Source organism: Neltuma alba, unplaced genomic scaffold (assembly GCF_004799145.2).
Source record: "Neltuma alba isolate B1F8T4 unplaced genomic scaffold, ASM479914v2 tig00012201_pilon, whole genome shotgun sequence".
Taxonomy (NCBI): domain Eukaryota; kingdom Viridiplantae; phylum Streptophyta; class Magnoliopsida; order Fabales; family Fabaceae; genus Neltuma; species Neltuma alba.
Window position 1 is genome coordinate 338,733 of NW_021636740.1, and position 17,783 is coordinate 356,515.

The 17,783-nt window shown below is 35.1% G+C and overlaps 2 protein-coding genes across 2 annotated transcripts; both read left to right on the plus strand.

The window, feature by feature from the left end:
• Positions 1-802: 802 nt before the first annotated feature.
• Positions 803-12,609, plus strand: LOC114724817 (plasmodesmata-located protein 6-like). The gene is made up of 6 exons (XM_028911271.1): positions 803-1,541; positions 2,445-2,581; positions 11,399-11,533; positions 11,620-11,688; positions 11,824-11,918; positions 12,462-12,609. The coding sequence occupies exons 1-6, from the start codon at positions 803-805 to the stop codon at positions 12,607-12,609; spliced, it is 1,323 nt and encodes a 440-aa protein (XP_028767104.1).
• A 1,581-nt stretch (positions 12,610-14,190) lies between these two features.
• LOC114724818 (plasmodesmata-located protein 6-like) lies at positions 14,191-16,998 on the plus strand. Its single transcript, XM_028911272.1, has 4 exons — positions 14,191-14,956; positions 15,293-15,449; positions 16,661-16,755; positions 16,985-16,998. The coding sequence occupies exons 1-4, from the start codon at positions 14,191-14,193 to the stop codon at positions 16,996-16,998; spliced, it is 1,032 nt and encodes a 343-aa protein (XP_028767105.1).
• The last annotated feature ends 785 nt before the right edge of the window (positions 16,999-17,783 follow it).

Below are 17,783 nucleotides of genomic sequence, written 5' to 3' on the forward strand. Positions count from 1 at the left end.
TAGCTTCTTTTAAAAAATTTCTTAATTGGTAGCCATGGTAGGTAGAGGATAAACATGCATAAATGGGATAGATGCATATGTGTAGTTATAAATATTCCTTATTTAGAGATAATAAAAGACACGACGAGGGAGGTAAGAAGATTATGTTGACACGTGTTTGAAGGGGAGAAAAAGAATCAAAATCTATTAATTTAATAAACATAGTGTGGGAGGTATGAAGATTATGTTGAGACGTGTTTGAAGGGGAGAAAAAGAATCAAAATCTTTTAATTTAATAAACATAGGATCTAGTCAATTATTGGAAGCTTGTTTGATATGAAGTCAATCGTCAACCATTACGATTATACTATGCTTTCTTCTTCGTTCATTGAAATTGCTAGACTGTTTCGTTTTCATATAATGGCAGGGATTATTTCTAATATAAGTATTTGCCAAATAATTACTTCCATAAACAATTGTCTAGTTACTGTGATTCACGAAAAGAATATACAATATTCCAAGGAACTCTCATACCTAATATCTATGCAACGAACTATACGTATCTATATATACGTCGGTGCTTGTGTTGGCAACCTCGTGTGCTTGTGGCTTGGGCTTACGCAATCATATACTGTGTGTACTGTGCATATACATGTACGTGAATTCTCTTCAAAGACGTCATATAATCATTATTACGTAAAGAAGCATACTCCCCATGCCCACGTCACTGTTTCGATCTCTTTAAGTTGTTATATATAAAAAAGGCCTCCCTTCCTCTTCCTCCTCTGCCCATCTCACTTACGCATTCTCACCACACACGACCATGTCAACGCTCTCGCATCACTATCCTTCTCTTCTTCTTCCTCTTCTCCTGCTACTCAAATCCTTCACAACCCCAACGTCTTCCTCATCCACACAGGCTTTCATCTTTGGCCGTTGCTCTCAGGCTAAGTTCACGCCGGGCTCTGCCTATGAGTCTACCGTCAACTACCTTCTCGCTTCCATCGTCAAAGCCGCCATGTTCTCCTCCTACAACAACCTCACCGTCCCTCACTCCTCACAGGACACCCCCATATGCGGCCTTTTCCAGTGTCGCGGCGACCTTGCCGCTGCCGACTGCTCCCGCTGTGTTGGCCAGGCCGTCTCCCAGCTTGGCACTATCTGCCCCTACTACACCGGCGGTGCCTTGCAGCTCGACGGTTGTTTCGTTAAGTATGATGATTCCAAGTTCTTGGGCATGGAGGACAAGACTTTGGTGGTTGAGAAATGTGGGCCGACGACTGCATTGACTTCGGACGTGTTGACTCGGAGGGACGCTGTGCTCTCGTATTTGGAAACGTCCGATGGGGTGTACAAGACGTTTAGAACGACTAGCTCAGGGGATTTGCAGGGCATGGCACAGTGTGTAGGGGATTTGAGTGCACCCCAGTGCCAGGATTGCCTCTCAAACGCGATCAGACGGCTAAGAGAAGAGTGTGGGCCCGCTCAGTGGGGTCGGGTATACTTGGCCAAGTGCTGTGCGCGCTACTCTGAAGGTGGGGATTACTCGTCCGAAGAAAACGGTAAGCGGCTCCGCCACCGTGAATAATAGTGGTGGTTTTGGTATTTCTGCTGTTTCGTTTTTGCTTTTATTATTATTATTATTATTATTATTATTATGAAGTTTTTGAGTGATTATTTAGTGAGAATTGACTTGCTTGAATAATTTTCAATATACGTTTCAAGCCGCGATGAAGGCGTAGAAGGGTCGGTGCGGAAATGAAGGCCATTGGCATTTGGTAGGAGGCATAAGTTCTGATTATTCGAGATACCTTTTTTAATTTTTGTTAGGAAGACAAATATTTTGATATAGTCTGATTTTGGACCCATTTAATTGGGGTTGCTTGCCAAATTTATCGGTCTAAAAGGTTTGTCTTTTGAGTTCTGTTGCCTTCCTTCCCTCTTTTATTCTCAAAATAGGGAAAAGAAAGAATAATATAGTGAAAAGAAAGAAAGATACGTTATTTGATCTTGTTGATGTGCTACTCTTTTGATTCATGAATGCTTCATGCCTTTCTATGTATGAGTATTTCAAAATATTTCAATTGTTAGTTAAAAGTAGCCATTTGAACTTTCTTGGTGGTGGAAAAAGCAGAACATAATTAATAAATCATACACATCACTTTATATGAAGAATCCTATGAATGAAAATAAACAATCAAATCAAAATATCAAATAAAGCAAGAATGATAGTGCCAGTTTTCCTAATTCATAAAAAAACAATGAAAGGGCCGCTTGCAGTCACAACACAAAAAGGTAGGTATTTTGGTACAGAGCATCCTCATCATTTGCGACGTCGTCTTTTCCTGATTATTAAGATTAATCATATTTAATCAGTTTGAAATTATCCCTTGTATGATGCGTAATTTTAAATTTGTTATGAATAGAGAAATCTAATTAATTGATATATGAATTGTAATGTGTAGATAAGCGTAAAAACAAGAACGGCGATGAATTTCAGAACACACAGGTAATAATAGTTGGTGTCATAGCAATCGTAGCAGTGGTGGCTCTGCTCATCATATTCATTTCATTCTTGGCCAAGCTGTGCAAAAGCAAAGAGGTATGCTCCCTCCAGTGTTTTTTTTTATAAACAATATTGGAGCTTATATCAAAATATTAGTTAAAATTAATTAAAGACAATAAATGTGTAGAAATTACAAGTTCTTTCTCCAAAATGCCTTTATTTATAGGGGAAAGAGAGTATAAGAGAGAGAATAAAAAAATTATTATAATAAAGAGAATTATAAAAGAGAGAGATTGTGTGATGAAGAGATTATGATTTGGGAAATGAGATAATAAATATTTTAAGTATTAAAATAAGTAATTAATGAGGGCAAAATAGGAAATTTGCTACAAAAATTTAAGACAACTTGTAAATATTGTTTATATTTCGAAATAAGAGGAAAATGATAATTGTTGCTTATAAAATGAGACAGAGGAAGCATTTTTTAACCTTAATTTCCTTTATATATATTGCACCCAATTTTTATCCTTTTTAATTTTCCTAATTAAGAATTTGATTAATCACCTGCAGGTGGTAATTCATGTGGAAAATAAACAAGAAACTCAGGTGGAAAACAAACAAGAAACTCAGGTGGAAATCAAACAAGAAACTCACGTGGAAAACAAGTACCCTCTCGTAATATTTCTAGTTCGGCTAATTCCTTGGTTTGCAGAAGATCCAGTCCCTTGTAACAAGTGTTAAAAGGACAGAGCCAGTTGCTCTAGGGCCTTCCCTTCTTATTTCAAAGAACTAGTTGGATTTAAGTTTCCGATTGTACCACATATGACATATTGTTCACTATGTAACTATTTCACAAATTATGTGAAATATCTTCTTGACGTGCATCATGCCACTCTGAGTCTTCACTTCATGTTAATGTCTTTGGATGAATTAGGTTGAAAGGAATGACGGTAGCAGATTCATTTCCACCAAAGATTCGAACTTTTTGAAAAGCTGATTTGGTCTGATTCTAATGTTCAATTCATCACTTTGTCAGTGAGTGAGTGGAACAGCTAAAGTTAACAGAACAAGCGGCAACAAAATACTTCAACAGATGAATACCTCATGACAGTTTGACTTGATAAAAAAGTGGAGACGTATCCTGTATGCATGTCTGTATCAACAAACTTGCACATAACAGTTCTGTATATTGAAACAATATTAAAACTGTTGATTGGTACTTGGCTCGGAAGTTTCTAGGTTCAAAAACACGCATAATAAAAATAGTTCAGTGATGATAAAATTTTTAGATACTTAAAAGAAAGAGCAGGAGGCAAGGGGTGTCTGTGTCAGAAAAGAGGCTTGACAAGCACCGTAGGAAAATTTGAGTCCCATGGGAACAGAAACAAGAACAAGAGTGGTTGTGGTTTCAAGAGGCTTGAGTGGTTATAAATTGAAATGTCGCGTCCATTGTCTCACCCAATTCCACTCTGTGATTTGCTCTTTTTGAGCACAAAAATCCAGTCCTGATTGAATAAATATTCGCCATCGCTCTCCTTGCCCATTTTGGTGGACCCCAGAAAAGTTTGGTCAATTTCCAAATCATTACGGGAAGAATGAAACCATTTTCTTACAGTTTAAGATTTCGCTCTTCCTTTTGTTTCGAGCGAATCGTTAATGCCCAATCCATTAACCCACATGAGGATTTTTCTTTTGGGAAAAAAAAAAGGTTGATCGTTTACCATTTGAATTGGCGACAATGTTTCTCATAGCGGATGACCTGGTCTAACTCAACCATATTAAGTCAATGTGGATTCAAAAAAGAAATTTCAAGTCAGATTTGTTGGCCAATTTGAAACAAGATCCTAAAAAGAATTTTTTTTGTGAAAATTTATAATTTTTTTTCAAGATGTATATATAAATATAATTCTATAAAGAAGTATATAATTTTTTTGAATAATTGTTGGCTAGCATTTTTTTTTTGGTGTGCCTTACATATATTTAATAATTTTGTTTTGAGGAGGAGAAAAGATATAATGTTGTAAGAGGCACGTTTTCAACAAATGGAAAAATTAAGTGGAACGGGGACCATAAGGGGCAATTTCGTCAAGGGATTGAACCAATGAGGGAAGAGATTCGAACGGAAAAGTACATGGAACGGGGACCATAAGGGGCAATTTCGTCAAGGGATTGAACCAATGAGGGAAGAGATTCGATTAGAGGTCATTTTCAATGTCTTGTTGGTACCCATTACATAATATCCGTGTGAATATGAGGCCATCGTGTTAGTGATAAGGATAAGATAACTTTAGCCATTTTTTCTTTCTCTGGTTCATTTAAAAAAAATAAAAAGAATATAATCTTTTTAAAAAAAAAAAGGAGAAATGTCATTTTCTTGACAAAGAAGTGAAAGGGATAAGGAACCAGCCTCCATTATTAAATTTGGGTGCCATTCAGATCACTACTTAGCCAACAAATTCACTGCTTCAACAAGGGTTCCCTCTGTACCAAGAGAGAAAAGGGGAAAAAAGGGGGGGGGGGGAGAGAGAGAGAGTTCCCCTCACGTACTTGCATAAATTATTGGAGTCACCTGCACCTAACTCAAACTGGTAAGATAAGAATTTAGATTCAAACTCTTCATACATAATAAATTAATATTAAAGAAAAAGTTTATTCAAGCCCCGTATTTCCCTTGTAGAATGGATAAATCCCACATTAGTAGTAGGAATAATATTTGAACTGTCTTCTGCACTTTTCTTTTCTTGAGTTTTTTTGGGCCTCTATTGTACTTGGGACCTCTTTTTCAGGTTCCAATGCTGGCAAGTAGTGGCAATAATAAGCAGAGCTAGCGGGGGGAAATCGTGTGCGCATGTTTATCCAAATTATGGCTGAATTAAGAGACTATATATATTGATTGAGTTGCTTCAAATTTAAAAACTACAAGGATTAGGTTGTTTCACATCAAAATTGAGGGGTTGAATCAGCAATTGAAGCAAAGTACAGGTTGAAAAGTCTTATTTCCCACGTTTTCTAGCATGATTTTTCTGGGGGCTGCCGTTCTTGCTCCCTTTGTGTCGTTTTGGGCTAAGTTTGTTTTTGTTGCGTTATTTTTGGGTCTGAGTTCTTTGGGCTATGGCCTTCTTGTATACTTGTGGGCTTTTGCAATTGCATATAAGTGGGTTTCATTCTTGGGGGAATAATGGAAATTAAGGGGCGCACAAGAGTGCGGGGATATTGACGGATTCAAGCTTCCTGGGATAATATAGTTTAAATAAATGTCCTACTTATAAAAACCAATTAACTAATTTAAAGAGATTAAAAAATAAGTTGAGTTAGTTATTTGTCTTAAATAGGTGTTGTCTTTCCTAAAATATCCTTGCTAATCAAGTGTATTGATTAAAACTATTATTGTTAGAAGGGTTATTTTAGAAAAAAAAAAATATAAATATGAGAAACAAAGTGGATTGGAGTCTTATATTTAAGACCAAAATAAAAGTCAAACAAGATCTAATATTAAGGACCGGAGGTAGTAATAACTAAATGATTTAGATGGCTTTATATTCAAACACAATTATTTTTGACCAGTTAAAACACTTCCCACTTCAATTTTACATCACACATGGAAGTTTCCTGATTTAAGCATAGAAATCCAATATGAGACGACCGTTAGAAAATAATCACCCCTTGCACTCCATCATGACTTGGATCGCATGTTTGATTTAGTTATTTCTCGAAAGCTTCAATTGATACCCACAGAGACACAAAAGCTTGACTTTAGATCTCCTCAAAAATCAGTAAAAGTTGAAACCACCAAATAATTCAGATTCATTTGCATCTGAAGAATCTAAGCATTCGTCTGCCATTTTAGAACTGAGATTAGAACGAACTAAATGGAGGTCGGCACGAAGCTGAACAAGGAGTGGCATAAACACGAGCGGTGAGGCAACAGGAAGAATATCAGAATTCTGTTTCACGTTATGATATGTCAAGAATCCTTACCTCAGCAACAGCCAAAGGATCTCCGTATGAAGTTTTAAGAAAGTCCAGATTCATAAATCCAAATATAATATAAAAATCCTAACAAGTCAAAACATATTTATAAGTTATGAACAATGAAATTCATTTTTCAGACTACACATAACACACAGAATCAAGAAGATTGAGTGCCCGTTTGGATCAGCGATTGGAAAAACTGCTTATTGAAAAAACAGCTCATGAATAAGTGAAGTAGGGTAAAAGCTAAATTGGATAAGCTGAATTATGTTTGGATTAGAGTTCAAAAAAGCCCGTTTGTAAATGTGAGATTGGTTAAAAGTTGTTTGGATTATGGTTGAGTAAAAATAAGTTTGGTTGTAAAATGACCAAAATGGGCATGAGTTTTAATAAATAATAAAAAATGGAAAAAAAATAATTTCACATAATACAATGGAATTAAAATAATTTAATATGAATAAGTGAGTTAAATTTTAAAATTTTAGAGAAATAAAAAAATTATTTTAAATAGAAAGTGAAAGAAGAAGAAAAATTGAATTGAGATAATATAATGAAGAAGTAAAATTTAATGAGTGAATTAGAATTAAGAACTTTAGAGAAATCATAAAAAATATTTAAGAAATGAAGTGCAACATGATAAAAAAATAAATTAACATAATACAGTAAATTTAAATTAATTTAATACGAAGAAGTGAAATTGATTAAGTGAATTAAATTCGAAAGCCTCAAAGAAATGAAAAAAAAGATTGTTAATATAAAACTAAACATAATTTAAATGGCTGTGTGATGAAGAGAGAGAATAAGAAAATTATTATAATAAAGAGAATTATAGAAGAGAGAGACTGTGCGATAAAGAGATGATGATATGGGAAATGAGATAATAAATATTTTGAGTATTAAAATAAGTAATTAATGAGGGCAAAATAGGAAATTTGCTACAAAAATTTAAGACAACTTGTAAATATTGTTTATATTTAGAAATAAGAGGAAAATGATAATTGTTGCTTATAAAATGAGACAGAGGAAGCATTTTTTAACCTTAATTTCCCTTATATATATTGCACCCAATTTTTATCCTTTTTAATTTTCCTAATTAAGAATTTGATTAATCACCTGCAGGTGGTAAATAAAGCAGAAATTCATGTGGAAAATAAACAAGAAATTCACGTGGAAAACAAGTACACTCTCGTAATATTTCCAGTTCGGCTAATTTATTGGATTTGGCAGATCGGCTAATTTATTGGATTTGGCAGAAGATTTAGTCCCTCGTAACATGGCTAACAAAGGTTAAAATCTTCATTGGAAGATGTGTCCACATCTAGTGTTTGATAATATTTCAAACAGAATTGTCTCTAATAAAAAAATGGATGTGCTTATTAAAAAATATTTGGAAAACTGTAAGAGCTAAAACTCTATTGGCTACAAGAGTATGAGAGAGTCAAGTTCTGTACATAATTACAATAAGAGGCCATTTGGAATCACGATTATAAGCACTTACAAATATGTTTTTGTCAGTTAGGATAAAACTCTTTTTACATACTTATTTTATTTTTCTTAAATTACAATTAAAAAATAACTTATAAGTTGTTCTAAATAGAGTTTTTAGGAACAAAATGCAACAGACCGCACATTTTTGTACAATATGTTGAAAGAAGGAAGAGAGTTAGTTAGATGTGATTAGTTAGTTTCTTTTATGATTGTATGAATGATGAAGGGCCTTTCACTTCTTCTTCTTTTTCCCCCTGGTAAGCACAGTTATCCTCTTGATAGAGATAATTTTGTTTGAGTTACTGTCGAGCACTAAATATGTGAAAATAGAATGCAAAAGCCTTAGGAATAAGTTGGGCCGAATTTCATTTATGAGCGTGCATTCTTCGGGCCGAGTTTCCAAGTGGGCCCAAACCTCTACAAAGATTAGTTTTTTAGTGGGAATTTTGAAGAATGGACCGTTGTGTCAAAAACCATTGGAAGAACAGCCTGACAAGTTTAAACGTATGAATATCAATTTTAAAATATCCGAAAATAGTATCACCCAAAAAAAAAATATTATCTTATATAATACACGAAACATTTTCTTATTAATTATGAGAAAACCTGATTTCTAAAAAGACAAGATAATAAATTACATGTGATTTTTTTTTTTGACCTCGGAATTCTACGTGAATTTTAAATTATATACTCATATTTAATACGTTCAAATTCTATATATATATATATATATATATTGTATAATGTATATATATTCCTTGTTGTTGAGAAAGACATGATTGATTCGAATTCTTCTTATTGGAAAAATGATTTTTTTTTTAAATATTTGATACGGTTATAGTATGGCAATGATAAATGAAAATATGAGTGAACAGTACGTTAACCCGGAATTTAAAAAATAAAATATACTATTTTTTAAAAACTTTCAAAATCAACTTGTAATTCAATACCCTAGTCTCATAATTTTGTTTGGTAATAAAACCATGTATATAATGCCTGATAAACATCATACGAATGTTGAGTTACTTGCACTTAATTCAATTATCGCTGATCAAATTAATAAGAATTGTGCACTGTGAGTTTAAAAATACTTTTGAGTTTTGACCAAAAGTTGGCGTTCGAAGAATATATAATATTTTTTTTGGGGGCTTTGGTCAAGAGAAGGCATCATTGAATTAAATTAAATATATGATGTGTCAGTTTATAATCTCGCAGATTATGATTAAGGAAGCCATCATTACTCGATTATATTATGCGACATAGAGGGGAGCGTCGTTAGTTTAAGAGGACGATTGGACAAATCATCAATTTTATACTCCAGCAAGTTACCATATGTTCTTCTGGTCTTATTTATAAAACACTTCTAACATATTTTATATAGATCAAGGGAAACTTTAAACTGTATTAATTTTTTATTAAAACATAGCAACTTTCAACTTTATCAATATTTAATATATATATTTTTCAAAAAATAATTATTTATACTATAATAAATGAATGACAATATAATACATTTATGATAAAAATTTAATGAAGTAACTCATAAATAAGACAAATAAATATTTTCTCTCTCTGTCTCATAATAGGACCAAAAGAGTACTATTATATATGGGACCTAAATAATTATAACAAGACGAATTCCATGGAATCTTCTTTTATTCTACCTCTTCCCTCAAACCATGGTTGTTTCTTTTGGTTCTGTCCCAATCTGTTAAATCCCTGGCAACGGCACATCTTCAAAAAAAAAAAAAATCCCTTTAACTAATGTTGATTAATCAACCACTTTGGACAAGAAAATAATGTTGATACATATTGCTTTTTTTCTTAATCAAATTTTGCCTATATTTGATATGTTGTATTTGTTTATATATGTGGAAAAGTATAAGATGGTGTTGTGAAAGAATACGCTGCGACATTTGGCAATGAGCCATGATCATTAGGTTCAACTACGAAGTCATAAAGATAAAAATGAACAATATAATGTCAAATCAAAATAAAATAGATTTATGAGATGGGCCAAAGTGGGCCTCATTTATTTAATCCTTCCCCTCCTTATAATTAAAGTAATTGATTTTCGCTTATCACTGAGCACTTGAAACCTTTTCCTTTTTTTCTTTTTCTTTTTCTCATTAGCAAGAGACTGAGGCAGATAACAGTCACTTTATGAGTAGTATCACAATTTTTTCCAGGTTCAAGTGAACGGTCATCCGAACCAAAAGGGAAAATGTCAGTGGATCTTTCAAAGTTATGGGGAAAAAAAGTACTTTGGATTTTTTTTTTGACAAAAAAACTCATTTGTGTGTGTATGTGTATATATATTGTGAAGTATAAAATTACTTACTTGAAAAAAATTTACTTAAAAATAAGAAAATAAGCTAAATCAAACACCCTAGATCATCTCATACTTTGGGTAAACAAAATGTTGTCTTGCTTTGAACCTGCATTTGAATTGAAGCTGACTCCGCATGTCCACTAGATGTTGTGGGAAAACAGCACATCAAGATCTTCACTTACGAGGATGGGTCCTAAGAAAACGCCTTCATGAAAGCACTCAGGCACATCTCTTGGAAGAATATGTATTAACGGGGATTGGATTTAGTAAAAAGACTAGTTTTTTATAACATGATTAATGAAAATTAAAATTTTTGTTAGAAGAGATACTCATATTTAGTGCTCGATAATATCTCGAATAGAATTATCTTTAATAAAAAGATGTATATGCTTATTAAAAAAAGATTTGGAAAAATGTGAGGGGTTGAAGTTTTGGTGATAGCAAAAGTATGAGGGTCAATTTCTGTACATAATTACATTAACTGGTCATTTGGAATCATGATTATAAACACTTATAAACATGTTTAACATAAGTCAAGAGAGAATTCTTCTGGTATATTTATCTCGTTTTAGGTAAATCATGATTAAAAAATTAAAAAATGACAAAAAAAGTTGAAAATTATTAAATGTCAAATAAGAAATATCAAAATTTGTTGTCATTATTTAACTAATGACTTGTTAAAGTATATTTGATATTTTACAAAGTAACTCATAATTGTTTGCGAAAAATTATCATTGTGCATGTCAATACAAAAACATGAAACACTAAAAAAATGAAATGAAATAACAGTTGGAGTTAATTCATAAAACAATCTTTGGCCAAAAAAAATTATAAAACAATCATACTCATAAATAAATAGATAAATAGAAATAGATCAGTTTCCCTCACGTCTCTTGCCTACGTGAATGGAGTCTTTTGAGCTACTAACCTGTTCCTTCTCTAAAAACACGCCCACTCTTTCTTCTCTTCCCTAACAAATCACTTCCTTCCTTATTGTCTCCCACTCATCTCAGCCAATCGGCCGTGGCTTCCATTGAAAGTAACAATCAAGAGGGTATCTTTAATTACTTCTATTCTTTGACTTGGCAATATACTTTAATTACTCCATTTTCACCTTCAAGGTGATATTCCAGCAGGTTTTCAAGCAGCAGCATCAGATTCAATTGCTGAGCCCCACCAAAATGTTCTGCAAAAGCATACTTACTTCTTCGACAGGAACCAGGACGGCGTCGTCTACCCCTGAGAGACTTTACGAGGTGAATCAAATAGGAATTTGTAGATGGAAACAAATTCAAGGAGGAATATTGACTAACAGTAATCATATTGAATCTTGTGAACGTAGGGCTTCATGCAATCGGTTGCGGCATCTTCTTGTCTTCTGTATTTTCACTTTTCCTCCATCTGGCTCTCAGTCAGAAAACTCGCCTTGTAACTTTATCTTTTCTTTTCTAGCATAGTTCTCAACGTGGTTGTATTTGAATATAAGGAGATATGTTGATGTCGATAAGTGACAATTAAGTGGGATTCTTATTGATGAATGGTGCAGGGAAAATGCCCTTCTCTGTTTTTACCAACTAGAGTTAGAAATGTCCAGGGGGGCAAGCATGGGAGCGACTCCGGTGTTTATGATTCTCAAAGAAGGTTCGTGTGAGTTGTTCTTCTAAACATTTCTTCTTCTTGATAATTTTCAAGTGATCCACTCACATGATGAAGTGGTTTATAAGTTCAAAAGGTTCTACCATCTAATAAGCTAGTCTTTTAAATTTGTGCTTGCAATATTAGTGCTTTCATTGGAAGTGTTGAAGGCAGAGTGCATTGTTACAAGTCTCATGTTGAGAAGTGTTACAAGAGAAATAAGACTAATAAGTTTAAGAAGCTCGACCACCATAGGCTAGTTTTTTGAGATGATTTTTTTTCTTGCTCATAATATTGATGCAATATTTTCTATTTAGGACGTGATCAATATAGACATAAAGTGATAGCTATGATTCTTTACTCTGTTTATCTGGACAGCATTTCTCATTCAATCGCCAATCTTACTTACATATGTTTGTATATACCACACAAATGCTTTAACATCAGATAAAGTGTCAGCCATGCCCAAGGCAAACAAAGATCCTAAGGATTACTGTGGATGGTAATAACTCATCATTAATCAATTAACCTTTTTGTCATTTACTACAGGGTTGGTAGCTATGCAGAGTGGACATTTTTGTATTATCTTTGCAAAGACAAGAATGGTTTACCACGCAAAGAAACAGTGAGAGTTGTTTATGATGGTACCTTTTTTCATCAGATGGAAAAGGACCACTCTTCCAACACTACCCTCTAATTTTACAGATTCTTTCATCAAAACTAAAATATGGACATGAATTGTTGAATAATGGTGTTGGGTTTCATTTGTACCATTAGCATCCTCGGTTAACAATTTTGTAATACAGTGACATGAAAATTTACGGACAAATGGATGGCCAGTGATTGTACCTCTACTTTTTTTGTCCCAAAAGCTACAGCAGTTACTTTACGAGTCATCCGCGATAGTCACATGAAACTTCAGATTACAGTCATGAAAGGTCCTTATTTGAGATCAGTTAGTGGGCTGAATTCCGTGTAGGCCCAACTTGGTTTTCCATAGTTAGTCCATTGAAATCTAGTAAGCCATCGAAACCTAACTCATTTAAACAAAAAATCACAATCGTTTTCATCGGCATGTGAGAGACTTTGGATTATGTTCATTGACGATAATAGAAACCTTGCATATATATGTCACTTGTACTGCCCTACAATGTTGTATCAATGATATACATCATTACCAATACTAATATACTTTTTCCGCTATTTAATTAATTTACATAAATTAAAAATAATTAATAAATTAGTTATTTGTAAAAAAAATATTTTTTTACAAAAAACCCCTCCTTTTAATCATACAGTTGCCATTCAACTTTGCAGTACAATAATTTTATGCAGTTTGAAAAAATAATAGATGAGAAAAAACAAAGAAAATTAATATATATTATAGTTAAGATCAAAACAAACTCTCCAATTAACTAGTTTCTATAGTTGAAAAATATCTTCTGCTTAATATATTTACCACCACCAAACAGGTATATTTGGACAAAAAAAAAACAAAAGGTTAAAGAGAAAATGAGGATGGGGATAAGTAGTAGAGGGCAACAAAACCTAAACCCTAACGTTGACCGGTTGTAGTGCTGTGTGTTGTTGTGGTGGCGATATTAAAAGACCAAGAGAAAAATCCTCACAAAACACGCGCGCGCGCATGCACAACAGTGTAAATTAAATTTTACAACAATTATGTAAACAAACAAATAAACAATCATGCAAAGGTGCCTTCATTATTGAAGCCTATAAAGTGACTTTCCCCTCGTTAATCTAATAGGCACTGTCAATTATTGGAAGCTTGTTTAATATGAAGTCAATCGTCAACCATGATCATTATACTATGCTTTCTTCTTCGTTCATTTGATTTCTAGGCTGTTTCGTTTTCATCTAGTGGCAGGATTATTTCTAATGTAATTAGTGCTTGCCAAATAATTACTTTCATAAAGAATTGTCTACTTGTTGTGATTCACAAAAAGAATACAATATTCCAAGGAACTCTTATGCCTAATATACATGCAACGAACTATACATATCTATACGTCGGAGCTTGTGTTGGCAACCTCGTGTGCCCCTGGTTTGGGCGTACGCAATCATATACTCTGTGTACTGTGTATATACACATGCGTGAATTCTCTTCAAAGACATCATATAATCATTACTATGGACACAAGCATACCCACACACACATGTCGCTGTTTCGATCGCTTTAAGTTGTTATCTATAAAAAAGGCCTACTTGCTCCTCTTCCTCTGCCCATCTCACTCACGCATTTTCACCACCACGCACGACCATGTCAATGCTCTCTTCTCACTTTCCTTCTCTTCTTCTTCTTCCTCCTCCTTTTCTGCTACTCATATCCTTCGCAACCCCAACGTCTTCCTCCTCCTCCTCCTCCTCCTCCTCCACCCAGGCTTTCATCTATAGCAGTTGCTCTCAGGCTAAGTTCATGCCGGACTCTGCCTATGAGTCTGCCGTCAGCTCCCTTCTCACTTCCATCGTCAACGGCGCCATGCTCTCCTCCTACAACAACCTCACCGTCCCTTCCTCCTCCACACAAAACACCCCCATCAACGGCCTTTTCCAGTGTCGCGGTGACCTTGCCGCTGCCGAATGCTCCCGCTGTGTTGCCCAGGCTGTCTCCCAGCTTGGCACCATCTGCCCCGACTCCACAGGCGGCGCCTTGCAGCTCGACGGTTGTTTCGTTATGTATGATGATTCCGAGTTCTTGGGCGTCGAGGACAAGACTTTGGTCGTTAAGAAATGCGGGCCTTCCACTGCGTTTACTTCGGATGGGTTGACTCGAAGAGATGCTGTGCTGTCGTATTTGGAGACGTCCGATGGGGTGTACAAGGCGTTTAGAACGACTAGCTTGGGGAATTTGCAGGGTATAGCGCAGTGCGTAGGGGATTTGAGTGCGACCGATTGCCAGGATTGCCTCTCAAATGCGATCGGACGGCTAAGAGAAGAGTGTGGGCCCGCTCAGTGGGGTCGGGTAGGCTTGGCCAAGTGCTACGCGTGCTACTCCGAAGGTGGAGATTACTCGCCCAATGAAAACAGTAAGCGGCTCTGCCACCGTGAATAGTGGTGGTTTTGTTTTTTTTTTTTTAATACAGTAATATGAATGAAAATAAACAATCAAATCAAATCAAAATATCAAATAAAGCAAGAATGATAGTGTCATTTTTCCAATGAAAGGGCCGCTTGCAGTCACAACACAAAAAGGTAGGTATTTTGGTACAGAGCATCCTCATCATTTGCGACGTCGTCTTTTCCTGATTATTAAGATTAATCATATTTAATCAGTTTGAAATTATCCCTTGTATGATGCGTAATTTTAAATTTGTTATGAACAAAGAAATCTAATTAATTGATATATGAATTGTAATGTGTAGGTAAGCGTAAAAGTAAAAACAGTGATGGACTTCAGAAGACGCAGACAATAATAGTTGGCGTTGTAGCAGTGACGGCTGTGCTCACCCCGTTCATTTCATTCTTGACCAAGGTCATAAAAAGCAAAGTAGTATATTTTTTAACCTTAATTCCCCTTATGTATATTATACCCAATTTTTATCCTTTTTAATTTTTCTAATTAAAAATTTGATTAATCACCTGCAGGGGGGAACTGGAGGAGAAAATCATGGGGATAACAAACCCCCTCCCACAATACCTCCAGTTCAGCTTATACTACCAATTAGTCGGCCGGATTGCCCAACTCGGTTTCCCATATGTAGTCCATCGAAATCGCAATCGTGTTCATCGACATGTGAGGGAGGGGCAAGTGATGACAATAGAAACCTTGTGTGTATGAGTCACTTGTACTGCCCTTAAATGTTGTATCAATGATATACATCAATATCAATAATAATATACTTTTTCCGCTATTTAATTAATTTACATAAATAAAAAATAATTAATAAATTGGTTATTTGTAAAAAAAATCTTTTTTTTAAAGTACCCCTCCTTTTAATCATACAATTGCTGTTCAACTTTGCAGGGCAATAATTTTATGTAGTTTGGAAAAAAATAATAGATGAGAAAAACAAAGAAAAATAATATATGATAGTTCAGATCAAAACAAGCTCTTCAATTAACTAGTTTCTATGGTTAAAACCATAATATATATATATATATATATATATATATATATAAAACAAAGTCTATATACACACCTCCATATGAATTTTTTTTATTTTATTAAAGAGGCAGGTAATAATAGCTTAAAGTTACAAATAGGATAGAATGTGCAATCTCCCACTTATAAGAGAGCGTCAATATCACTAAATTACAAAAGGCCTACCTTCCTCCTCTTCCTTTGCCCATCTCACTTGCGCATTCTCGCCACCCACGACTAAGGGTGGGAATAGGCCAGGCGGCCTGTCAGGGGCCTGTGGCCTGGCCTGTAAATGGCCTGGCCTGGCCTGGCCTATTTAACCACCAGAACAGGCTCAGGCCTGTGAAAAGGCCTGTTTATTTTATCAGACCAGGCTCAGGCCTGATAATAAGCCTGTTAGGCCTGTCAGGCGGCCTGAGCCTGTTTTCTTTTTTTTTATTATTTTAATGTTAAAATTGTAATTTCACAGGGGTTAGAAATTTAACCTAAGTCACTACTCTCCCAAGTCCCAATCTTCTTCGGCTCATCCGTTTCTTCTTCGGCTCGTCAGTCCCAACTCCCAAACTCCCAATCTCCCGTTTCTTCTTCGGTTCTGGACGCCACTCGGTCAGTCCCCATCTCCCGTTTCCATCTCCCATTTCCTTTTCAGCACTCAAGAGCCAAGACCTCACTTCGTCCTTCCAGTTCCAAGGTTCTCTACTCTCCAGTCGGCGCTCGGCAACGGAAAACAGCAGAACTCAGAAGGTAGTCGACGGCGGCGCACGGGCTGACAGCGGCACATTCAGGTACCCAGTAGCTAATCGCACACGCTTCCCTTCTTCCCTTCTTCTTCCATTTTGTTCTTCGATTGATCTGCGTTTTTTATTCCATCATCGTCTCATCGATATAAATCTGCTGCCTCTGCATTTTCGATTCCGTCGCTGCGTTTGTTATTCCATTTTGTTAAGCTTTGCCTATTGATTCTTTCATGCAGGCTCTGACTTCTAAATTCTGATCTGCCGATGCCATTTTGAATTTTGATTCCATTTTGTCAAGATCTGCCGACAAGTAAGTCGAGTGTTGTAGCCTTCTTATTTGTTGTGCTTTGAATTTAAACCAAAAAAAACTTGCCTGAATTTTGGCCATTAATTAAATTTGTATATATAAAAAATTTGCCCTGATGTTATTGTATTTGGTTCTGATAACTTGGTTTGTGATTGATATATAGGTTGGAGTCATTATTAGTTTGCTGGTATTTGTGATTGATATATCGGTTGGAGACTTGGAGTCATTATTAGTTTTTTGGTATTTCGATCACTCATGTGGATTTAGTGACATAGCTTATGGCATCTCATAGTTGAATTATCACTTATCAGTGTGTATAGATATTAGTACCCTGTAGGCTGTAGCTTTCACTCATCCAAGATAAAGGGTTCTTTAGTTTCAAGTCTGCGTTACCTCCTTCGCTCATCAGCTTCATTATTGTCAGTCACCTGTGATTTATTGTAGCACTGCTGTCATGTGCATCACCATGCATGCATGTATTTGGTTTTGTTGTATATATCATCATCTTCGGTCAATATATCTTCCTCCTTAGTAGGCGTTCTGATTTTTTGTTGTTATTGATTTCTTGTTTGGTTATTTCATATTTCTTGTTTGTATTTTGGATAATTTGGATTAAGTTATTGTAATTTTGAATGGATTTATTTATGTTTACAATTTATTAAAAATACAAGCCTCTTAACAGGCCACAGGCCAGGCCAGGCCTATAAACAGGCCAGGCTTAGGCCAAA